Source organism: Salvia splendens, chromosome 20, assembly GCF_004379255.2.
Source record: "Salvia splendens isolate huo1 chromosome 20, SspV2, whole genome shotgun sequence".
Lineage (NCBI taxonomy): Eukaryota > Viridiplantae > Streptophyta > Magnoliopsida > Lamiales > Lamiaceae > Salvia > Salvia splendens.
Window position 1 is genome coordinate 24,800,035 of NC_056051.1, and position 24,414 is coordinate 24,824,448.

Consider the following 24,414-nt stretch of genomic DNA (forward strand, 5'->3'; position numbering starts at 1 on the left):
CTCATACTGATTTTTTAGAAACAATTGAAAAGTTTAAATCACGAATGGCGAAATTGGAAAATATAGTCGTGCTCTTTTTGCATAAAAATATTATTTCAAGGGCTCTTTAGGTATTATTTAAAATAGTAGGGACTGGTTTTCAATTTTGGTAGACATATATATTTAATAAATTAATTTGAACAGATTTCCCAATTTCTTTGCAATTACAGAAGCATTTATTCGCCAGCCATGGCTCTCATTTCTCAGTAGCCCTCCAGCTTCCCCAAAGTTAGCATCTTTCTTAAATTACGGTTGCGATGGCAATGGCAATGGCGCTTGTGATTTTATTCTTTATTTTTTTAATTTAATTTCACAATTTCAACTAATGGAAATTTGTATGTGCTCATTCTGCATGTCTTGCTTATCCTTGGCTTTATTTGTTTATCTCATGAAGTGTTGAATTCATTTTTCGCTTTTACTTTTTTTTTCTCACAATCAGCTGTCTCAGTAGATATGTTCACAATTAGCAGCTTCTGTACTTAGTTTGAGCTTAATTCAATAGCAATTTGTTTTTAATTTGTGTTTAATTTATTCCATATAGGTTAAGTTTCCTTTCTGTTGCTATGATTCTATCTGAATGGCTCAATGGCTTTACAGGTTCAATGGCTGCATCATCTAGGCAGCTCTGTTTCAGTCTGTTATCCTTTTGTTTATGGCAGTGACACCATTGGCTTACAATTTGTGTACCATGGTATTTCCTACATTTTCCCTTTAGTTTCAACTTTCAAGCTGTATTTTTGCTTGAATACCAACACAGCATCTTCCTGTCTATGAGTAGTCGACTTCTTGTGCCAAAAGAATTCATTGCTCATGTTTTGTTGGAGTAGGAAATTAACTGAATTGCCTTGAACAAACCTCAATCGTTCCACCTTGTATATGGCATTGAAAGTACATCATACTTGCAAGATTCATTTTGATTCTTTATCAATTTTCACCTTGAGGGTTAACTACTTCGGTATCAATTTTCTCTAAAAACATTTAGTTGGCCTAGCTCATGATTTATAATAGGCTTTGAATACTTATAAAATTAAACTTTGTCTGATAGGGTTTCAGTGATAAATGCTTGCGGCATGCTGTGAATTTTGAAGCTGAGAGAGCTGGCAGGAGTATCTTTGGCAGATGTCTTAGGTTATTGGATTTAAACTTATACAACTCATGGTGCGATTTGTGATGGAATATGTTAAGAAGATACTTCGTTTCTATGCAGATTTAACAATTTTCTTGCACCGAATAATTTTACATCATGCTTTCGGTCAAAGCATAAGTTTCCTGAAAAGTTGTTGAAGGGTTTAGATGGCTTTGAAAAGGTATGTCTCAGAGTAGTGAAAGTTTCTTGCAAAGGTTGCATAACACATGGCTGGAGTTCTGGGTTAACATATTTGAGTGCAAAGTTGACTCTATTCCTTTCAAATGAACACATCTTTGTTTTGTTCCTTAATGCATGAATTACTCAACTAACTGACTTATTCTCTTCCCAACTGTTCTAGATTCCCCTTGATTTCTTAATGTAAACAGTGAACAAGTGATGAGATTCTTTTTTTGAATATTTAGCATTATTTTTTTATTTTAGTAGTGTCAATCTGGATGTCTATTTAACTTATTTTGAAAATTTGTTTCTACTGTGCTGGAACTTCAATATGGTGTTACAAGTTACAACTTGTTTTTCTTCTAGGAATCAGTTTTCATTGGTTACAGTGGTCTTGATGGCTTAATTGGGAATAATATATCTAGAGAGAAGTTCAGAGAGAATTTTAAAGTTGGAAGTGCTGAATTTGATGCCACCTCGACATTCAAAAAATTCCCTTCCATTTCTTTGGGTTGCTTCCCAACTGTGGAATTGTATGATGGGCCTGCATACGATACTCAAGCCACAGGATCATTGGTGCCTCAAGTTCTTGAAGGATGCATTCCTAGTCATATTGATGCAAATTTGTTGGATCCAAATTTCATCTACCAAAACCTGGAAACGTTATATGCAGAGGTATCAAATATGAATAGGAATCAAATCGTGGAAGATGACTTCAACAAATCAACTGCAGACTCTCAGCCACTTCATTGCGAGACAGCAGTCACAGAACCCATAAACACTTCGCAATTGACTGTGGATGAACCCTGCAGCTTTGCTGGCTCTGAGACCCAGTTACCTGCTGCCTTGGTGGCAGAAATTCTTGATGAAAGCATTAATTGCATTGGGCTTAGCAAACGCCAGTGCAGTCAACTAGAAAATTGTGGTTTTTACACCGTGAGTTGTCCAGCGATTGTTACAGATACATAGTGTTTAAAATCAAAGCCTGATGCTTCTTTTATCTACCTGTAGTTGCGGAAACTGTTCCATCATTTTCCTAGGACCTACGTTGATTTACAGAATGCGGAGGTGGACATTGACGATGGTCAGTACATGATTTTTGTTGGGAAAATAATATCTTCTAGGTAAGCTTTATATAGTTCTGCGCATATGTATTTATATTGATACTGAAATGGTTCCTTTGAAGTTCTCCAAAGCATAGTGCTGAACATCTGACCTAAATTCTAACAGAGCAACCTTTTTCATGCAGGGGGATCCGAGCTAGTAGTTCATTCTCATATCTGGAGGTTGTTGTGGCTTCTGATGTTGCAGATGTTGGATCAAATGCTAATGGAACAGATGATGAAGTTGAAAGGAGCAAACGGACTATATATTTGCATTTAAAGAAATTTTTCCGTGGAGCTCGTTTTACATGCATGCCTTTCCTTAGAAGTATACAGGGAAAGCACAAGGAGGGCGATCTTGTTTGCGTTAGTGGCAAGGTCGAATGGTTTAAATGAGTAATATATGAATTTCAAATTGCTTCTTGTGCATAAAAACTTGTCCATAACATGTTGACTTTATGAAGGTGCGCACAATGCGAAGTAAGGATCACTTTGAGTTGAGGGAGTACAGTATCGATGTGGTTAACAACGAAGGAGATTCATGTGATCTTGCCAAAGGGAGGCCTTATCCCATATATCCTTCCAAAAAAGGTTTTAACCCTGATGTTTTTAGGGACATTATTTCAAGGTTTGTCTTTAGCATCTTTATCTGATTATAAACTATTTATGTTTCTTTGATACCCTTTTTTATGTATATTTCCAGAAACCAGTTGGTCAGCTGAAGTTGGTCTTCTGTGATCTATTTATGCCCCATCTTCAGTTTTCTTTGCATATTATTTCTCATTCATTTCTCATTTAAACCCACCTATAGCATTAGACAATAAATAATTGGGACTTAGAAATAGGAGTACCTACCATTGTTTTTCACTTCTTAAGCATTTGCCAGAGTTGGTAGAGTTTGCATGCATAATCTATTATCGATTAAGTTTCCTTTTTTTAATGCTATCTGGTTGAAGCTTGTATTCTTTCTCTAATGCAGTGAACATGTATAATTTTTCAGAGCTTTAAAGATGTTGCCGGCTTATCTTGATCCTCTTCCCAAAGACATTGTTCAGGAATTTCAACTACCATCACTCTCTGATGTATGTTGATTGGCTTTAAATTCCATTTTGTATTTCTTTTCTTTGGGAACTACCTAGGACTTAGCTTGCAGATGCTACTTTACTTTGCGAGCCTGCATCATCGGTTGTCCATTTTGATTTTAAGCTATCTGCATATATTGGTATATGATGCAGGCATATATTGGGATCCACCAGCCGACTAGTTTTAGAATGGCTGACTTAGCTCGTAGAAGGCTTATATTTGATGAGTTTTTCTATCTTCAGGTATTTGTAACATTTTTCTGTTAGCATTTTACTCCTTCATTGTCCTTCTTTAATGTTTTTTATTATTTTTCTTTTTCCTATGGATTTCTGATTAATATCAAACCGAGATTCATATTGGATTAACAATATCAAGCCATGGCTACTGTCTAAGTTTATATACATATGAAATTATCCTTCACCTAGTGTTCCAGAGACCATGTTTCCTCCAGCTATCACTGAAAAATACAAATATATTTGTTGTTTCAATGATATTACTTTCTGTTTTTTTTTTGTTCCAGTTGGGAAAGCTATTCCAAATGCTTGAGGGTCTTGGTACGAAGTTAGAGAAAGATGGGTTGCTTGAAAGGTACACAAAGCCAGAACTCAGCACTAGACTTGTGGAAGAATGGGCCGGTCTCACGAAAAACTTTATGAAGGTTCTTCCATATACGCTTACAACCAGTCAGCTACAAGCAACTTCAGAAATCATATGGGATCTAAAACGACCAGTTCCCATGAATAGACTGCTACAGGTTTGGTTTTGTTTTATTCATCTAAATTGAACTTCTTTCTGTTTCATGAAATAAAATTGGACACTGATTTCTCTTGAAAAAATATTTTTCATTTTCTGAAGATACCATATGCATCTCAAGGGGGTTTAACCAAGATGACCTTTCTGACCTCTGAATTCCCTGTATAGAATTTGTAAAGGAGGCTTTGACCCTCAGAAGCCTCTTCTGTTTTCTCATCCTTGTTTTATCCTCTTCTTATTCCCGTTCTTTTTGGAGCCTTCATAGGGTGATGTTGGATGTGGGAAGACTGTGGTAGCGTTTTTATCATGCATGGAGGTAATTGCCTCTGGATACCAGGTGAGTGATTATGACTTCTACTTTTATATTTTTGTTTTACATTGCGAAGTGCCTTGTATGATTGTATTAAATTATCTCCAGGCAGCATTTATGGTTCCAACAGAGCTACTGGCCGTCCAGCATTACGAACACCTCCTTGGCTTGCTTGAGAAAATTGAAGATTCCAATGAAAAGCCCTCAGTTGCTCTATTGACAGGATCAACCTCAACGAAGCAAGCAAGAATTATTCGACAGGTAATTGCAGAGCATCCTCATTTATTCACTAGCATAGCATAGCATTTCATATTTTGCAATGTTTTTGTTAGGGCCTCCAAACTGGGGATATCACCATGGTCATTGGAACTCATTCTTTAATAGCTGAAAAGGTGGAGTTTTCGGCTTTGCGCATAGCTGTGGTAGACGAGCAACATCGCTTTGGTGTTGTTCAGAGAGGACTCTTCAACAGCAAGGTATCTTTTTTCTTCAAAACTTGCTGAAATAGATTTGAATGCTTCTATAGAAATTCTTTGACCATTGATCATGTCAAATACTCATATTTTGTTCATGAATATGCAACTGCTATTCTGAAAAAAGATCGTGTTTTTGCAGTTATATTTCAACAATTTAACTTCCCAACTGAAGTCAACTAGTTCGAGTGACACTGCAAAAAATGATGTCAACATGGCTCCCCATGTTCTGGCAATGTCAGCCACACCGATACCAAGGTCGCTTGCCCTGGCATTGTATGGCGACATGTCCTTGACTCAAGTATATGCTCTTCCATTTTAAATTATCAATTAGTTGCTGCAATATTTCACAAAAGCCTCTAAAATCACAAGCTATCTTATTTTCAAAATCTGAACTTTTCGTCGGTGAATTGATCTTTTCATATCTTGTACTGTTGTAGTTTGACACAGGGGCGTAGCCACCTTATGAGGACATGGGGCAATTGCCCCTCCTCATCCACTCATTCTCTTATATATTTATACATAAATTTTTAATTATGTACTTTAACCACACTAAATTTCCCTTCTCAAATACATAAAATTTTCCTATGTATTATATTTTTGCCCCTTCTCCAATAAAATCCTGGCTCCGCCCCTGGTTTGACATGTATCTTTCCATGTTATTAAATGAAGATCACAGATTTACCTCCCGGAAGAACGCCCATTGAGACGTATGTTATCGAAGGAAACGAAGTTGGATATGATAAGGCTTACCAGGTAAACATTGTAGTAGAAACACCTCAATTCCCTGCACTCTACTTTAAATGATGACTAATGAATATGTATTAAGAATTTTCTGCTTTGATTCTTGCAGATGATGATGGAGGAGCTAGGAGGAGGAGGGAAAGCGTATCTCGTGTATCCTGTAATCGATCAATCCGAACAACTGCCTCAACTCCGCGCTGCTTCAGCTGATTTTGAAGCTATCTCCAAGAAGTTCTGCGGCTACAAATGCGGGCTGCTACACGGTAGAATGAAAAGCGACGAAAAGGACGAAGCACTGAGGCAGTTCAGATCCGGCGAGACGAAAATCCTAGTCTCCACACAAGTCATCGAAGTGGGTGTCGATGTACCCGACGCGTCCATGATGGTGGTGATGAATGCAGAGAGATTTGGAATCGCGCAGCTGCATCAGCTCCGAGGCCGAGTCGGGCGTGGGGAGAGGAAGTCGAAATGCATCCTCATGGCGTCAACAAGCTCCAGCCTCAAACGGCTAAAGGTTCTCGAGGAATCATCCGACGGCTTCTACCTTGCAAACATGGACCTCGTTCTCCGTGGGCCCGGAGACTTGCTCGGTAAGAAGCAGTCGGGCCACCTTCCTGAGTTCCCTGTCACGAGGCTCGAGATCGACGGAAACATTCTTCAGGAAGCTCATCTTGCAGCATTGGTGAGTGAGTGAATTTCTAACTAAATTCTTGAAAAAATTAACAAAGTTACTATTTTCGTGGGTGGTTGCAGAAAGTTCTAGAGAGTTCTAATGATCTGAAGAAATTCCCAGACCTTAAAGCTGAGCTTAGCATCAGACAGCCTCTTTGCCTTCTTGGGGACTGAATCAATGGCATTGTCATTTGTAGGGTACAAAGTCAGAAGCAGAAGGTACAAATTATATATGACGTCATATTCACCTAGTGCTGACGTATGAAACTGCTGTGAAAATCTAACGGTGTGAAAAAGGTGAATCTTAGTTAGTTATTAAGGTGTTTAAGGTTCTCTCTCATGTTATGTGTAAGTATGTGTGTATCTAATGTTTAACACAAAAATTTTAGTGATTAGAAGAATATAAATACAAGGGAGGGTTGAAGTGGGCCCAGTTGTTATCCACTGATGCTGCATTGTTGGGCCTACTGTGGGCTGCCGACTGCCATATAAAGCAAGAGCAATTCGTGGGCCCCATCTTTCCCTAATTTTGTGTTTTTGGCCCACTATCTCATGTCTTAACTAATCATTACATAATTGGTGCGCCTAATTTTAAAATTCACTAAAAAAACAAGTACTCTCTTCTCTTCGTCCTCGAATAGTGTATTCTGCCGTTACGAGTTTTAAGAAATGTGAATTAAAGAAGTAAATAAAATTTAACTTTAGTTCTATATATTTTTATAATAAAATATGAGTTGGATTAATCAATGGAATACAAGATATATTTATTGTTTAAAATCAAAGTTAAATGAGATGTCTATTGATGGATATACTAAAATGACTAAATGAAATTTATGTTAACTGATGGAGGGTGTACTACGAAGTATATTATTTCGAATGCACTGGCCACTGGGTAAGTTATTGCATTCGAAATAATATAATTTTCTTGCACCCCCATGAGGTTGGATTCAATTTGAAATATATGGGCATTATATTGGTTAAAATATGTCACTATTCATGATATATATAGATGTTATTCATGTGCATGCAGATTGGATTTAATGATTTACCAGTATTTCTAAAATGCCGGCAAACATATTATTATGTTTAGTGACTCGAAAGGCACCTTCAAAAGCGGAAGTTGAGTCTTGCTACAATAATCATCTGCATATAGTAAAGTTCATTTGTTGGGATTTCCTATAAATAAAATTTAGATAACATACGTGATATAATACTAAAAATAAAATTGAGACAACGTACGTGATATGATACTAAAAATAAAATTGAGATAATATACGAGAGGGGTGTGATCAATTGCTAACTCTATCACTTAATTGCTAACTACAACTAATTTAAGTCCATAGGATTTCCAGAAATATAGTGGTCTATAAATTGACATGTGTAATTTCCTTTTATTATTATTTAAATTTATATAGATTAGAAAAAAGACCAAATTTAGGGTTTTGGAAAAAAAATATCAATATAGTATATAAAAAATATCAAAGTGATTCCTTGAATATGTCAATACAATTTTGCATTGACATTGTATATATTATATTGACATATTTTGAGACCTACATTTACATTTATCTGATACGTAAAAATACGAAAATTAAAAAAAATCACATTTTGACATCTTAACATATGCAAGTGAGATCTCTTTAGAATCCTTATAAAATTATATTTAATTTGATATATTTTGTGTAAAAAATAATATAAATTGAGATAGTTAATCATTTAAAGTTTTGGGACATTTTTTAAAAGTTGGTTATAACTAACTTTTTATTAATTGACATTAATACCCTTAATTGACATTTTTTTTGCGATCGTATTGATATTCGTGGATGAATGATCTTATACCTTGATTTAGTGATTTAATACCTATTATTTAGTTGTAGTTAGCAATATAACACACCCCATATACGAGATATGATAAAATGTGTGAATAATTCTATATGAACATATCCTTTTAATTTTAAATTTAAATATAAATTATTCTTTTAAAAAAGTACTACTACTAAAGTTCAAAGTGAAACGATTTTTTTGTTGAGAAACAAACAAAATTACAACCACTTTTCGTGACCGATTGATATCAACAAAATGATATCAATTAATATTTACTTAGACTTTATGCTAGGAAAATAATTTTGCCGTGACAGCAGTAATTATCTATTACACCCGTGGTGATTTCTTTTGTAACTTAGTTTTTCACTTGAAATTTAACCAAAAATATTTGAACTGTTGGATGGTGAGATATTTTATGTCAAATAAGTTGATTAAAATACCACTTGAATTAATATAATTAAGGTAAGTCAAGAACTGAGATATGATTGTTTGACTAGATCCCATGGCTGCCTTCAGAAAAAGAATGAAAATATTTATTTGATTGACCAAAAATAAGAAGAAAGAAATCATTGGAATTCAAAGTCATATAAGAAAATATTGTTTAGAGCTAGTTACATGCATTTTCAATATGAACACGAGTAACATATATATGTGGCCTCGTATAAATTGGTCATAGAGAAAAAGTGTATTTTTTTCACTTTAAGAGGTCACAAGTTTATAGGTTTGAGCGTCAAATTAGCTGAATTTTCTTTCTTTTGAAATTGTCAACATATGCCATTCAAATTTTGAATCACATTTTCTATATGACTCTTTTATAACGCACCATTCGAATATTTCATCTTCATATTATCATATATTATACCCATTATCATATATTATACCCCCTGGTGTCTATCCCAATTGAAATGATCCAATATTTCTAAAAATAACACTTTTTTCAGAACTTTATTCTTTTTCCACTTAATAAAATTTCGTGTCATCCAAAAAATGGGACATGTTTCTTGGACAAGTGGAGTATTATACGATGCTAGAATATAATCATAGAACTTATCACAAATTAACACATAAATTGTTTACCAAGTTCGATACAATATATGTTTACATTTGTGGACGACGTCAAACTAGTTATTTCATGGTATCATTTTCTGTTATATATACAATGATAGAATAAATATATACAGGAGAAGCAGGGAACCCTAATCATAGTCATGATAGGAATTGAGTTGGGCCTAAATATATATTGTACGAAAGTTAAAATTGTCGTTGACTGTTATGATCGTTGACTGATTTACTTCCTTTCAGGCTCCATACTCTAATAACTGCGATACTGTGTCAATACGAGTTGAACCATCCTGCTATGTTTGTGTTGTATTTTTGTTCACGTCGACCAAATTCTTAACCGATCGAGTTTGTATATGATTTTACCATGCTGATTCGATAACGATTTAATCCTTAAATTACCTTTCCTATTGATCCGTAATGACCAATACTTTTAGGTCAAAAATATATACCTAGATAATGGTATTATAAATATACACACCACCACTAACATATAAATTATCATCAATTATATCAACCTCAACACACACACACACAAGAGGCAAATTTGAAGTTGGAGATTTGTATGGTGTCTTGCCAATCATTTCATCAGCTGACTAATGGACCGACAAATCGGGCTCAAACAAGGGAACCTCATGCTATGTCACACCCAACTTTAATATCCAAATTGAAAATAAAAAAAGTTGCAATAATTATTAAATAGTACCCCATGAGCTAATTGGGCAGGCATATTAAAGCGATCAAATCAAGAAAACCGGTTTATGATCAAGTGTTGAATTGATCACATATTTATGTAAATTAATCATTCCAATCTATTTCTCTTTCAACAACTCCCTTATTGTATTTTTGACCTTTTGACACTTACTAACCTTTATGCATTTCCTGTCTCCATTCTCCTTTTATTTTTATGCTTTTGTCTGAATATATATCATTCAAGATCCCACAAATTCTTCTTGTCTCTCTCTACACAATATAAATTCATCCATTATTGTGTCTTCCTCCTCCAATATCCCCTAATTATTATTTGCAGATTTCATGGAGATTTTGCCTCCCAATTCTACTTGCTTGGAGCTATCCATAGCCATGCCTGGCTTCTCCTCTTTTCCATCTTCCGGTGAGTCTCCCTCCCTCTCTCAATTTCTTGGAGTTTTAAGACTTTGATTGTTCAGACGATGAATCGCAGCTCAATTAGTTAGACGCTTACCTTCCGATCAATGAATTAGGGTTTTTAGATATCATATCTTAAAATAAATACTTCTATTTTTCATTGTAACTATGTTTTGGATCCTATTGACATAAAATAGGGTTTCTTGAAACTAAACATTTACCATAAGTTTCTCCTTTTCCCTCTTGATGTTAATTTCTTCTTGTTTTTTTTCTTTTTTATTGGTAATAAATTTCTTGTTTTTTTTTCTAACGAGGTGACACATATTTTAGGTGGTTTAATTTCTTGCATGGTGGTAGCCAATCACAAACGAGTGAAAACCCTTGTATTATTCTCCTATTCTTATTCCACAAAATTGTTAATATTCTCCTATAGCATATCTATAAAATAATAAATTAGATGGCTTGATTCACTACTTTTCTTGAATAAATCAATAATCTATAAATATTGTCATGAGAATTTTTTTATATATAAATTATAAATTGCCAAATTTAACAAGAAATATGATATATATAGAGGCAAAAGGTGAAATCAAATTACTAGACATAAATGAAGCACCATCAAGATCAGAAGAAGAATGTGTAGTAGATGAAGATGAAGTTGGAGGCGGCCCGGTTCGGAGGAAGAAACTCCGGCTTGCAAAAGACCAGTCTCGTCGCCTCGAACAAAGCTTCTTACAAAATCAAACCTTAAACCATGTATGTCTATTAATCTTGTGTGTGTGTGTGTGTGTGTGTGTTTGTAGAGATTAATTAAATTAATTAAGTATGCTTAATTTGACACTGCAGAAAGAGAAGGAGGCTTTGGCAATGGAGTTGAGATTGAATCCAAGGCAAGTGGAGGTGTGGTTTCAGAATCGTAGAGCAAGGTACTCAATTATTTACTTTACTATTATAATTTGGGAAAATGAAAATAATATTTGTGGAAATGTTAATAATTATGGGAATATAGACAAGTAGGTCTAGTATTGTAACCTGAATCAGATTCTGCAGCCCATGTTGTTGGGTCAAAATCAAAGGGTGAAAGTGATTAATTTCTACATGAAGAAATCACAATCATCAATAATTTAATCAGGACGTGTCAATAATGTTCAGAATGAGAAATGGAAATCAGTCAAGAATTAATCTAAAGTAAACTGTTTTTCTTTTTGATAACTTTTTTAATGTGAGGACTGGAATATGCTAGGGTTTTGCAAAAGTCAAATTTTTTTCATGTGGAAGTAAATTACACTTTCACATAGTTTTAATTGACTGTGAATTGAATGTAAAACGCATGCTCAAACTCATCTTATAACGCTACAAAATTGAAAATGCAAAACTATTAAAGTGACTAAAATTTTGGCATAAAGAAAAACGGTCTTATGTTAAGATAAATTTGTCAACTGCATGTTAATTTTTTGCTTGTGACACTTCCTTTTATATCTCTTAATTTTAGTTGGAATACCAAGAATGAACACGTTTCTTTAGCACGGATAATGTAATTAGAAATATAGATTAGCATTCTTAATTGAATGAAAAATGTCCTTATCCATTTTTCAGTGTATACACTTACAGTTTTGTCAAAAATCGTAAATACAATGTTTGAAAAATCAATTCTATTTAACTTGATACGATAATTAGATTTTGGAAGTGATAATCCTATATATATTTTTTTATATTTAGCTCATCTTAAATATCTTATATAGTCAATTAATTGAAATAGGAGCAAGACAAAGCAAACAGAAATAGAGTGTGAATACCTAAAAAGATGGCTTGGAGCACTAACAGAGCAGAACAGGAAGCTGCAAAAGGAGGTGGAGGAGCTCCGCCTCATCAAGTCAGCGCCGCCGCACGGCGCCCGTCAACCGCCGCCGCCCTCCGCCCTCACTATGTGCCCCCGCTGTGAGCGTGTCACAACCGCCACCTCCTCCATTTAGTAATACATAATTAATAATTAGCTTTGATTTAATTTCTAATTAGTGAGGCACTAATTAGCTTATGATAGCAAGAATTAATGGAAACATATATATGCTCAAGTAGTGTGGATATCATATTGTATAGAAGCTACTCTTTTTTTTTTTTGCTTTAATTATGTCTCATAATTGTATTAATTACTTACTTGGTGCACCTTAATTCATGTTCCAATCAAACTTATTTGTATATAATTACTTCATCTTTTCTTAAATATTATAACTATAATGAAGTACCCATATTATTTGTGATACTTTTTTGGGATTTTGCTATTGGCGAATTGCAGGAAACTATAAAGTTTGGATTTGTTTCGCAATTAATATCTCATAGTGAAATTTAATAGTTAGTGAGATTATATATGATACGTATTGAAAATTCATACTTGGACGTCAGCCTGATGAGTTAAACAATGTCTCTATTCATAAAAGAAAATGATATTGTTTGGTTGAAAAACGTTCACACTATATAACACATAGATGACCGAATTTTTTTCACCATAGTATAGTTATGAACAAAACAAAACTTCATATTTTTTCAACTAATTTTTAAAATAACACATTAGGCTAAAATTTGACTAAACGTAATAGTTTAATTTTCCGACTATTCATTTTTAATTTTGCTATTGTTATAACTGTATCAACTTCTTGATTAGGAACTGCAGCTGATACACGAAACATTGCTCTGAGCAAATTCAAATAATAATACAATTTAATCACAATAAAATTGATACAATCATATAATTACAAACTCCCGAAATTAAAACAGTGCTATTGCTTAAATTCCAATAATAAAAAATCCCCTAAAATTAATTTTGCCGTGATTCAAGTGCATGTTAATTTGGAATAAAATTATCATTCGCAATGGCCCAAGACAAGTCTAAATGCAACATTGATAGCTTTTGGGCTTATAAGTCCAAATAAGCCCAAATTCAATAAAGTAACTGAAATAAACCATCAACATGTTAAATTTCCAAAATTCTGGATTTTCTTTCTTAATTACTAATATGAAAGCATAATTAGGTAAATTCGGACAATTACTATTCGTTTCATTTTAAAGATAATTAATAATGGTTCTTCATCCATCGATGTGGGGACCCTTAATATACCTATTGATAAGAGGAAAAGTTGCGCTTCATTGTCTGGACAAATACTTTTGTTTATCACTGGTTTATAATTATGTGTTGAAAAATTGAGTATGAAAATATAATCCAAAAGTGATACTTTATCACATTACATTCAAGCAACTACTAAACGTAGGAATATTAACCATAAAACAAATTAGCAAAACACTATCGTCCTTAGCCATTCCTTAAATCAGCATTACCATCCATCTATCTCCGCTTTGTTCGATTACACTACATTATTAATTTATCTCCCAACTAAAAACTCTTCTCAAATTCTTTCTTTTTTTTCTTAAGCTTTTCCAATAAACCTAACCCAAATTTTCAAATAAAAAAAAAAGAAAAAAGGAAATTTTTAGATTAAAAAAAAGAAGAAGAAGAAGTGGAAAATGGCTGCGCATGACAGTCTCGAAGAGGGCGGCGTTCGATCAGCAGAAGAGCAATACAGAAAGAGTCTAAACGACGACGAAGGCACCAGCTTCTGGTCCTCAGCCGTTGTTGTTGCTTTGATTCAAAAAGTATGATTTTATTTATTTAATAATAAAATATTTATATTTACTCAATTAAATTAATTTGCATGGAGAAATAGCTTTACTAATTTGACGTGGGAATTATTATTAGGTGATTGCGGAAGCGGTTGGGACGTATTTCTTGATATTTGTAGGGTGTGGTTCAGTTGTTTTGAATAAAATGTATGGTACGGTCACGTTTCCAGGAGTATGTTTGGCATTTGGGATAACTGTTATGGTCATGATCTATTCGGTCGGCCATATTTCCGGTGCCCATTTCAACCCGGCCGTCACCATCACGATGGCCCTTTTCCGCCAGTTCCCCATCAAACATGTACATATTTCGACTAATATTATCGAGGGGTGCATAGTTAAACCACAATCGGCTTATTGATTCCACATGTCTGGTTCTGGTTCAAAAAACCGGCAAAATCATGTAAAATTGAGAAAAGGGTTCAAATCGGCTAAAATAGCCGATTTGAACAATGATTGGAACCATCAAATAAGAGTTCGGGCTAGTTACGGTTTCAGTTCCCTTGGTACCGTAATTGCCAATTCCGAACAAGAACTGGCAATTGTTGAACCGATGACATTGTTGAATTAATTGTAACTAACATATTTTTCTTTTTTTTAATGGATTATAAATATAAAATTTTCAAGATATACACTATGTGTGAAAGAACAAGCTATGATCAAATCTATTTCCCTTTGAATATCTCAAAAATTCAGATATCTTTTTTATTGAGTATTAAACATTGGGAGCTATTGAAACAATTTTATTACTATTTAATTGTGTCATTTTGGTTAGTATTGCTCCAAAATTTTGAGTCCATTTTGGATTTCCTTCTTGATTACAACATTGTCATCATATCCTATTACAATATTAGGATTGTTGGAGGCAATTCTAGAAAGTTGGTTTTTCTTTTAACAAATGATCTTGCAGGTACCATTGTACATATTAGCACAATTGTTGGGGGCACTTCTTGCAAGTGGGACATTGTACCTTTTGCTAGATGTAACTGATCTAACTTCCTTCAATACTGCACCAGTGGGTTCCCCCATACAATCCCTTGCAATGGAGTTTATTGCATCATTTCTCTTGATGTTTGTCATCTCTGGTGTAGCCACCGACAACAGAGCTGTAAGAATCAAATCCCAGCAATTTAAATCATGTAATTAACTTACAATTTTATCCAATTTCTATACCCTTTTCAGATTGGAGAAATGGCAGGAATTGCCATTGGAATGACTCTACTAATCGGAGTTCTTATTGCTGGGTACGCATTAATAGTTTAACAAAGTAATACTTTAACTAACTGGGAGAATTATTCTAAATATTTTAATTAGTTATTGTTGGTATAGGCCGATCTCGGGGGGTTCAATGAATCCTGCAAGAACAATTGGACCAGCTTTGATCTTACACAAATATACAGCTCTTTGGGTGTATATAATCGGCCCAATTTTGGGAACAATCTTGGGCGGATTTGTGTACAATTTGATCAGATTCACAGACAAACCACTTAAAGAAGTAGCTAAAGTGCCAGCAAATTTTGTCAAGAGTGCTTCTAGGGCTTGGTAGGCCGAAGTCCAGTTCCATTCACCGAGTGATCATCTTCGTTCTTAACCAATGATTTTTGAGTGTTAGAGGTTAGATGCAGCCATATTATTCAAGTTATGGGAAGACTAGGGGTGAGCAAAAAAACCGGAAACCGAATATCCGAACCGAACCAAACCGAAATTTTGAAATTCGGTTCGGTTTTTTCGGTTTTTCGGTTCAGTTCGGTTCGGGCGAAGAAAAAAACCGAAAAACCGAAAAACCGAATTATGTATATATTCTATTAATTTAATATATTATATTATATATAATATATATATTCTTTTAATATATTCTACTATATAATATATATTATATGTATTATTAATTTTATATTATATATAAATATTCTATTAGTATATATAAAATAAAATAAAATACACATATATAAATATATATTTATATTATATTTATTTTTTTCAGGTTTTTCGGTTTTTTTTTCGGGTTTTTCGGTTTTGTTCGAGTTTTTCGGTTTTTTAAGTTCGGTTTTCGGTTTTTTCGGTTCGGTTTGGATTTTGAACTAAATTCGGTTTTTCGGTTTTGGCAAAAAACCGAACCGAAACCCGAATGCACACCCCTAGGGAAGACCATCTTCTTACTAAAACTATTATAGGAATGTGCTGTAAAATTTGATATGTAATAAAAAAGTTCTTATATTGTCAAATTCTTTTGATATGTAATAAAAAAGTTCTTATATTGTCAAATTCTTTCGTACCGCTTGAAAAATATCTAGTTGTAGCTAAATTAATCATATGGTCGAACATCGAACTTAAGTTAAAGATCACATGGTTTCTAAAAAAATATTTTTAAATGAAATAAGATTGTCCTTGAAATTGTACATCCATTCAAAAATTGTGTTATTCCACATGGGATAGTAATATTTGTTGTCTATTTCTTAAGCCAATCTATGTAGATAGGGAAAAGATATTGAATTATTAGGACTACCATCAATTTAATAATTAATTTAAGTTGTGTAAAATGACTATGTCTAGAGATGCAATAGATGCATAAAATTCAAGATTCTTGGTCAATGCATTAAGGCCTAAAATTAAGGCTTGAGTTAATTAGGTTGGACCACTCACTACTCACTAGGCCATTGAAGGATAATAAAAACTCTTAACTAAATTTTCTCATTGAAATTTGCAACACTATACACATTAATTTCCAATACCATAATATAAAATTAAAATGTTATAAATTGAAAGAAATAGCATAGCAAGGCTTGTACATAGTTGTACAAGCTCCATAAGCGGTTCAGCTCCTTCATGCATATGTCGGTCCTATTGAGACATTATGTGTATTTATTCCTACCATGTTGTCATGAAAAACCACATGTTTCGACAAAATACAAAAATTTGATTAATTTATTGATTATATCAACTACAAATACTCCCACCTTCTCATAAAAATATGCATTTCCTTTTTAGCCTTTCTCACAATAACATGTACTTTCAATTTTGAAAACCTTTTATCTCTACTGAGATTAGAACCATTGTCCACTGACAATATTTTAATTATTATTTTTTTCTATCGCTCCTACTTTATTAATTCTGCATTAAGATTCGTGTATAACTCAAAGTTCATATTCTTTTGGGACGGTGAGAGTTTTACTATTGTCTCTTAATTTTACAACATATTACGAAGTATATATTAGTATTGTTTTAGGTGTCTCGATTCTCTAAATGTCAAAATTTACGAACATATACTCCCTTACTTCCTATAGAAATAGGCATTTTTTGGACGATACATCGTATTCTCTTTTGATAAGTTTCCTTTTTGGTGTGCGTCCCAACCTAGGTGAGATGTTTCATCTTTTCACAATAATTAAGTCATCCATATCTCCTATTTTATCCTCTTATCTCAATTACTTTATCATCTCTTCTACTTTATAAACTCTTTTTCTTTTTTACTTTATCCACTCTTACTTATATTATCTTTTTCTCTTGCTTATTTTATTTTCTCTCTTATTTTTTTATTAATAATTTAATTAACTAAACACTACTATCTAAATTCATGTGCCAAAATAGACATGTCACAATTAAGTCAGGACATAGGGCGTATTTGAAATAGTGTTAGTAGATAGTGTGGACTATATTATGAGTTATGGATAAGTTTACGTAAATGGATATGTACTGCTCCATCCGTCCCATAGAAATATGATGAATTTCATTTTTCATCTGTCCCATTAAAATAGTCCATATCATTACAGAAACTTTTTCTCCTTCTCTTTACTCTATTATTTATAGGTCCTACAATCCACATCCACCAAGGACGGATGTAATGTATTATTAGGTAGGGCAAATGCCCCTCCTCAAATATATATACTATTTTATTTAGTAATTTTGCAAAAATTTTAAAATTTCTTTATTTGCCCTTGTTAAATCCTCAAATTTCCTATACATATAATTTTGCTCCCTTCCATTTATATTCTTGAATCCGTCCCTGACATCCACAGCCTTAACTACTTGTTTCACTATTTCTTATTTTACAAATACGTCGTTAATTTTGCATTAAAAATTATACCATTTTAAAAATTAATTTTTTTGGACGCTAGTAGTAGCGTTTATTTCTATTGGCTGAAGCGAGTATAAATTGGCCTCATTTTGGCGCCACGTGTAACTATCGTCAGCCGTCCGATCCACTCGCATCCTACGACGATCACCCAATCATAACGCGGGCCCCAATTAATTCAGTTCAGCTGCACATGATCATGTAAAACTTCAAAAAACGGAAGAAGCTCACTTCTGCATCCATTAAATCTCTCTCTCAACTCAAATCCCCATCGTTCTGCAAAATCTCAACAATCTCCCATGATTTAAATCCAAAAAATGCATCTTTTTCGCATCAGAATCACTCTCGCTATCAATCCATAGAAATTCAGAAAAAGGGTCACAATCACATCAGCGTATTCTTCCTTCTGTTCTTGAATTCTTCTGTGAGTTTAATTTCTCCATCAAGTTTTGATTTTTAATGCTGTGAAATAAATATTTCTGTTTTTTGGGTGATGGGTTTTTTTCTGTGGCGTTTCAGATGCTTTGAAAGGTTATTGTTTTGAGCAGTTAAGAAATGGCGGGTGAGATTGGAGAATCAGTCAGACTTGAATTTAAGGTCACAGTTAGATTTGGGGATTTTTTTTTAATTTTTTTATGCATTCAATGAATTGATAGAATTGTTTGAAGATGGTGAGTATTTTGAGGTTTATACTCATTTTTAGTTGTTTTTAGACAAATTGGGTTGTTGATGGTGAGATTATGAGATTGGGAGAAAAACAAAATTGGATTATAAACATGCCCTATTTGCATTTGGGATTAGCTCTTGTTAGGTTATGATTGTGGATTTGGGAAATTTTGCATCTTTTGTGACTTCATTGATGAGTAATTTTCTTGCTATGCTTCAATACTGTGTGAACAAAGTTGTGCATTGTGGTTGTTTTAGAATCTTTTGTTGATTCTTCAATACTTGTTGTTGTTAATATTCTTTGTAACAAATAGCAAGATTTACTTTATAACCAAAGGGGGTTTCCTCTTAATTTGCCCCTCTTTAAATGAACAGGCAGAATCTTTTCTTTCGGGATCGATATCATTTGGGAGGTATGAAAGGGAAGATCTGTGTTGGGAGAGGAGGTCATCTTTCTCTCATAATAGGTATCTTGAAGAGGTCGAAAGGTGTTCAAAGCCGGGTTCAGTGACTGAGAAGAAAGCAATTCTCGAGGCCCATTTTAGAAAGAAGGGCATTTTTGGTATTTGTTCGCCTAGGATCCGGAGTGATGTAGTTTACCAAGTTAGTGATAATGACGCCACAGAGAATAGGTGCTATGGTGATGAGTTCGCGCATACACATTCGCCAAAACCTGATGAAGGGATGGATAGATCTGTGTGTGGAAGTGAGCATGGAATGAAGGTGCAAGAAGGAGAAGTGTCTGATTCATCGAGTTTAGATGCTCAGATTGAATATTCATGTGATGATGCCAGAGATTTCGACTGTTGTTCTGAACGTGGGACAGTGGAAGAGGAGCATTGTGACAATCTGGGAAGTGTGCTTTCAATGGACTCTAGATTAGAGACAGAAGTGGACGAAGCCCTTGATCGTGATGCTGCTAATTCAGAGATGGCTAATGTATCAAATCCGTCCACTGCCCTGATTAGTGATAATCATGGAGTTGATGAGAATGAAGATGCCAGCCTCGAAGGCCAACGAGTTTCAGCTTCTGAGGTTTGCTGTTTCCATATTTGTTCCCACTTCAATTGTTCAAATGTGGCTAATTGTTACATAGAACGGAATTATGCGAATGATTGCTAATATAGTAATGAATTTATTCACGATGCAGGAAAATGCTCCATCCCAAGCTGAACACGTGAAGCCAACATCGCTACGTCTAGTTAGTGTTACAAAGACTAGAAGGTATGCCTTCAACAGGGGAGTGTCGAACGGTTCAGAAAAAAGGCCTAATAAAACAGTATACAATGATCGGACGATATTGGAAGCCGAGAAGAAGATCAAAGAAGCTACTGCTGAGGGCAAACAGTCAAAGCAGAAATCCCCAAAACACGAGGTTGGCTTGACTTTCGTAAATCATGTTTGTTGATTATCTTAAAATTTTCATCTTGAAATGGAATTGTTGGATTCTGATCTTGATGGTAATCAATGTCTTTCCCTTTTTACCGCAGCCTGATTCAAAAGCAAAATGCGTCGATGATATCAGAAGGTATATATATTAATATTCTTCGTTACCTAAGTGGATGCCTCATAACTAAAGCATTTTTTCGTTGCCTTGCATTTTTCATAGAGGTGATAAAGAATCAAGAAACAAACGAACACGGGTCCCTCGGTCCTGTGCTCTGAGAGAAGCTCCCAGTAGAGTGAAGCCTGCAGGTGGTGCGCCTCAACGATTTGTAAAGCAGGATACTTATAGGTTCAGTTTCAAATGCAATGCACGTGCAGAGAGACGGAAAGAGGTAAAAGTTAGTTGTTTCTCCGTCAATCGAGTGATATATAAAGATAGTTCTGTTGTTGAGAACTCTCTCACTTGTAGTTTGATAAGAAGATAGACGAGAATATTCGTGCAAGAGAAGCCGAGAGACGCAAAATTCAGGTAATGAACCTTTGATGTGTGTACATTTATCTTTATGAGCTCACGATTTATGACTTTTTCTGTTTGCAGCAAAAAGCAGAAGCTGAAATCAAGCAGCTGAGGAAAACCTTGAACTTCAAGGCTAGACCGCTGCCCTCGTTTTACCATAGAGTCGAGCGTGAGCCACATAGAACCAAGGTAAATGGCTAGTCTCGCCTCCACCAACTCCTCCCTTGATAAATTTCATCAAAATCGATTCTTGATCCGGATTTCATATGGCTGATGATTGTGTTTATTAGACATCGCAGCAACGCGTAGCTAGAAACGCGAAACCAACGACAAAATGCTTGAGCCGTTGCAGCATCTCTGAGAGGTCGAGAGCAAGCTTGAAGGCAGGCATGGAGAAAGGGGGTGGAGGTCGAAAGAAGAATGTTGATGAATCACGGGCGTCGAGCTGCCATTCGACAGTGACGTCGGATAGCAACCCGCCGTCCCCGGCCGTAAGTAGCTAGGTAGGTTGGTGGGAAGAAAGAAAGAGATAAAAATACCTTCAAACGGCCATAAGATCTAACAAGAATACCAGACAGCTAAGTGCAATATCTCATAATTAAATACTTTCTGAGGCAAAATCAATTATTTAAATTCTAGTTGCCACGAGATGTTGGATCTATTACATTCATATCTATATAGTTCTAATTTCTAAACTGTCCATTTTTTCATGAGATTATTACGCAATTTAATTCCGCCTCTCTTGAAAAAAGTCGCATTTAATTTAATTTCTTTCTTCTGACTAATATTTCAAATTTCAACGTATTAACCCGTTCTCAAATAGAACCATATCATATTCATGAACGGCATGATTCATGAAGACATATATCAAAATTAATAAATTACTGTAGAAAAGAAATTAATGATAAAATTAGTAAATTTCGAAATAAACCAAGCACATATATCAAAATTTGTAATGACCGCACTTATATAGTTGTATGCAAGAACCAAAATTATTTTTGGAAAATAAATCAGCACATCTTATCATAATCGTTAATTTTTAGTTTTTCTTTAAATGAATTCTGCATTAAAAATTGTCATGATTCTTTAATGACCCAAATTAATATACTTACTATAAAATCATATACTATGAGATATTTAACCTTTGATTTATGGACCAGATTTAATCTCTATTTATGATTAAGATTTAGTTATTCTTTTCATCACAATTCATTCAAGATATGCGATGTAATTCACTTGCAACAGTTACAGTATATAAAATCTAACAAAATATATCACACAATTAAATACCCATATACCATATCCTCCAACGAAGATAATTAAATTTATAAAAAAAAAAAGCAGACAATCAAGACAACGATTACTAGCTAGAACACAATTGAAATATCATTAATCTTTATTAATTAAATATCAAAGATCGGATTGCCCCAAAACAGCATAACTAAAGCAATAAACCAAACTGCCCGCAGGGGCTTAGCGCAGTTGGCAACGGAGGGGCAGATCTTGCTGCAATGAGTCTGAGTTCAAATCCCACTGCGGTCGTGTTGTTGCTTCCATCTCTCAAGCACAAGTGTGAGGCCTTGGGAGATGGGCTCCTTGGGAGATGGCCTTCTGGCAGTCAGTGGGTTAAGGTCTCCCCCTTAACGGGCCAATGCGTACCCTGATTTAACCCCCTCACATGATGTCAGGCCGGAGTGTAGGGGTCGCCAAGGCGGCGGAATCGCCTTTTTTGCTGTAAAAAAAGCAATAAACCAAACTAAACAAGGGTTACTAATTAAAGAGCAATTTAAGCAATGAATTGAATTACTCCATCAACAAACATGAACTCAAACAAACCTATCAATTAATTTAACTAGAATTAAAATATTGATCACACCCACAATAAAAAGCTAATGATCAAGAACGTAATTTTTCCGACCAAGACGCTGCGGCCGCCGCCGGAAAAATACATAACAACCGGATAGAGATTTGGGACGGCGGACAGTTCTTACTCGATGGTGGCGGAGGAGACGGCTGCGGGTTACAAGGCTTGTGGCAAGGGCAATTTCCACATCTAATTTATATTCTATCAAGTTTATTGCACCGTTTTTTTAATGATTCGTCGTGGTTCATCGACGAGGATGGTATCAAATCAAGTCTAGTTAAGTTCCTATTTTGATGTAGTCCATCTATTTATTGTAAAGTTGGGGAATAAAAGTGAATGGTAGCATGGAACTTCAAAAATAACATCAATTTCGATTCCCATCATAGAAATAGTGGTCCGATTTTTGACAAGAGCATATAAACATAGAACTTCCTCCAATTTCTAATCAATATTTATTTCGAAGCCAAAAATAACCCCAACAACCTAAATAGTTTAAATTAAAAATAAACTGACGAAAAGTACTACTATTAACGAACTTCGAGACACTCAACACCACATAGCAAAGGCCAAAAAAGCACGAGTAGGGATCGGAGACAACAAACGTAGTGTCTATCTTCACTCCAATTTGTACCAATAAAGGTAAATAAAGCAGTAAATTAAGACAATAAATCAATTTACTCCATGAAACATGTACTTATACAAACCTTATAATTTCAACAAATTGAAAATATTGATCATGATGATTTATTCTTTTTCCACCCAAAAAAAAACTTCAAAAAGCTACCACCCACAATAAACAGCCGATGATCAAGAACGGAATTTTTCCGACCAAAACGCTGCGGCGGCCGCCGGAATAATACGGATAAACCGGATAAACATTTCCCGGCGGCCCATTTATGTATATATAGGGAGGGTTTGTGCCCCTGGGCGGTTTCTTGGCGGCGGGTGGCGGCGGACAGTCATTGCTCGGCGGTGGATACTTCGGAGATGGAGGCGGTGGTGAAGGCGGCGGCGGAGATGGCTGAGGGTTGCAAGGGTTGTCGCAAGGGCAATCTCCACACTTGTTTTCTAGGTCAGGTGGATTTTCATCTAGCTTTCTTGATGGTTTTTCATCAGCTTGGATTAGAGATAAAAATAGAGCAAGAAATATTGTGATTTGCAAGAGTTTGAGAGTGGACATGATTGATCAATGTTTTTGTGGTGATCAATTTCTTGAATTTTGGGAGAATTTGAGTGTTTTTGGAGGATTGGTGGAGGAGTGTGACAATGTGTATTTGCCCCTTGCAATACTATATATAAATGTGGGAATGTTTGATTAAAGGGACGAGGGAATTTTTTGTGCATGGTCCTCATGAGGGCATTGAGTTTTACTTGTGCTACCTTTGTCCGATAAAAAAAATCAGTAGATTTTAATATGCAATTGGTAACATAAGAAATAAATAGAAAGAAAATTTAGTTACAGTATTAGTAGTAGAAAATGAGACTCATTTAATCATTAGAAAGAAAAAAAGCTTCATAAAATAAAAGTTGTTATTTAGATGGGATAGCTCAAAATGGTAAAAACTCTCTATTTTTGTGGAACGAATGAAGTATTATTTTCATATTTTAATTTCAGTGAATCGAATTACCATAGAATTAATTTATAATGCTCCTATAATATAATATAATATAATATAATATAATATAATATAATATAATATAATATAATATAATATAATATAATATAATATAATATAATATAATATATAATATAATATAATATAATAT

At 34.4% G+C, this 24,414-nt stretch overlaps 5 protein-coding genes across 10 annotated transcripts; 4 read left to right on the forward strand and 1 right to left on the reverse strand.

The window, feature by feature from the left end:
* The first annotated feature begins 193 nt into the window (after positions 1–193).
* Positions 194–6,927, forward strand: LOC121782594 (ATP-dependent DNA helicase homolog RECG, chloroplastic-like). 3 transcript variants are annotated; one of them, XM_042180497.1, is made up of 18 exons: positions 194–267; positions 637–730; positions 1,085–1,167; positions 1,247–1,346; positions 1,712–2,281; positions 2,357–2,469; positions 2,595–2,826; positions 2,913–3,076; positions 3,449–3,530; positions 3,684–3,773; positions 4,052–4,285; positions 4,550–4,621; positions 4,703–4,855; positions 4,927–5,070; positions 5,210–5,368; positions 5,740–5,823; positions 5,921–6,493; positions 6,565–6,927. In XM_042180497.1, exons 2-18 carry the CDS (start codon positions 692–694, stop codon positions 6,655–6,657), a joined length of 2,985 nt encoding a protein of 994 aa, XP_042036431.1. In that variant the 5' UTR covers positions 194–267; positions 637–691; the 3' UTR covers positions 6,658–6,927. The 3 variants fall into 3 exon arrangements, with proteins under 3 accessions (XP_042036431.1, XP_042036432.1, XP_042036433.1); XM_042180499.1 differs by having other exon boundaries at positions 229–374; XM_042180498.1 differs by having other exon boundaries at positions 222–730.
* A 3,370-nt stretch (positions 6,928–10,297) lies between these two features.
* On the forward strand, positions 10,298–12,733 carry LOC121781245 (homeobox-leucine zipper protein HOX3-like). Its single transcript, XM_042178971.1, has 4 exons — positions 10,298–10,480; positions 11,048–11,229; positions 11,320–11,399; positions 12,233–12,733. Exons 1-4 carry the CDS (start codon positions 10,402–10,404, stop codon positions 12,444–12,446), a joined length of 555 nt encoding a protein of 184 aa, XP_042034905.1. The 5' UTR covers positions 10,298–10,401; the 3' UTR covers positions 12,447–12,733.
* A 1,221-nt stretch (positions 12,734–13,954) lies between these two features.
* On the forward strand, positions 13,955–15,792 carry LOC121781970 (probable aquaporin NIP-type). Its single transcript, XM_042179666.1, has 5 exons — positions 13,955–14,118; positions 14,222–14,443; positions 15,053–15,250; positions 15,325–15,386; positions 15,472–15,792. The coding sequence occupies exons 1-5, from the start codon at positions 13,990–13,992 to the stop codon at positions 15,686–15,688; spliced, it is 828 nt and encodes a 275-aa protein (XP_042035600.1). The 5' UTR covers positions 13,955–13,989; the 3' UTR covers positions 15,689–15,792.
* Positions 15,793–18,496: 2,704 nt separating this feature from the next.
* On the forward strand, positions 18,497–21,478 carry LOC121782810 (protein WVD2-like 7). Of its 2 annotated transcripts, none has more exons than XM_042180767.1 (9): positions 18,497–18,638; positions 18,734–18,811; positions 19,256–19,915; positions 20,031–20,255; positions 20,371–20,408; positions 20,490–20,658; positions 20,736–20,795; positions 20,865–20,972; positions 21,074–21,478. In XM_042180767.1, the coding sequence occupies exons 2-9, from the start codon at positions 18,770–18,772 to the stop codon at positions 21,284–21,286; spliced, it is 1,515 nt and encodes a 504-aa protein (XP_042036701.1). In that variant the 5' UTR covers positions 18,497–18,638; positions 18,734–18,769; the 3' UTR covers positions 21,287–21,478. The 2 variants fall into 2 exon arrangements, with proteins under 2 accessions (XP_042036701.1, XP_042036703.1); XM_042180769.1 differs by having other exon boundaries at positions 21,083–21,478.
* Positions 21,479–22,151: 673 nt separating this feature from the next.
* On the reverse strand, positions 22,152–24,022 carry LOC121780784 (pollen-specific leucine-rich repeat extensin-like protein 3). Of its 3 annotated transcripts, none has more exons than XR_006046093.1 (2): positions 23,352–24,022; positions 22,152–22,515 (listed from the first exon to the last, which is right to left on the reverse strand). XR_006046093.1 is itself a non-coding variant. In XM_042178412.1 (2 exons), the coding sequence occupies exons 1-2, from the start codon at positions 23,825–23,827 to the stop codon at positions 22,458–22,460; spliced, it is 447 nt and encodes a 148-aa protein (XP_042034346.1). In that variant the 5' UTR covers positions 23,828–23,930; the 3' UTR covers positions 22,152–22,457. The 3 variants fall into 3 exon arrangements, 1 of the variants encoding a protein (XP_042034346.1); XR_006046094.1 differs by having other exon boundaries at positions 22,152–22,539; XM_042178412.1 differs by having other exon boundaries at positions 23,439–23,930.
* Between the last annotated feature and the right edge of the window lie 392 nt (positions 24,023–24,414).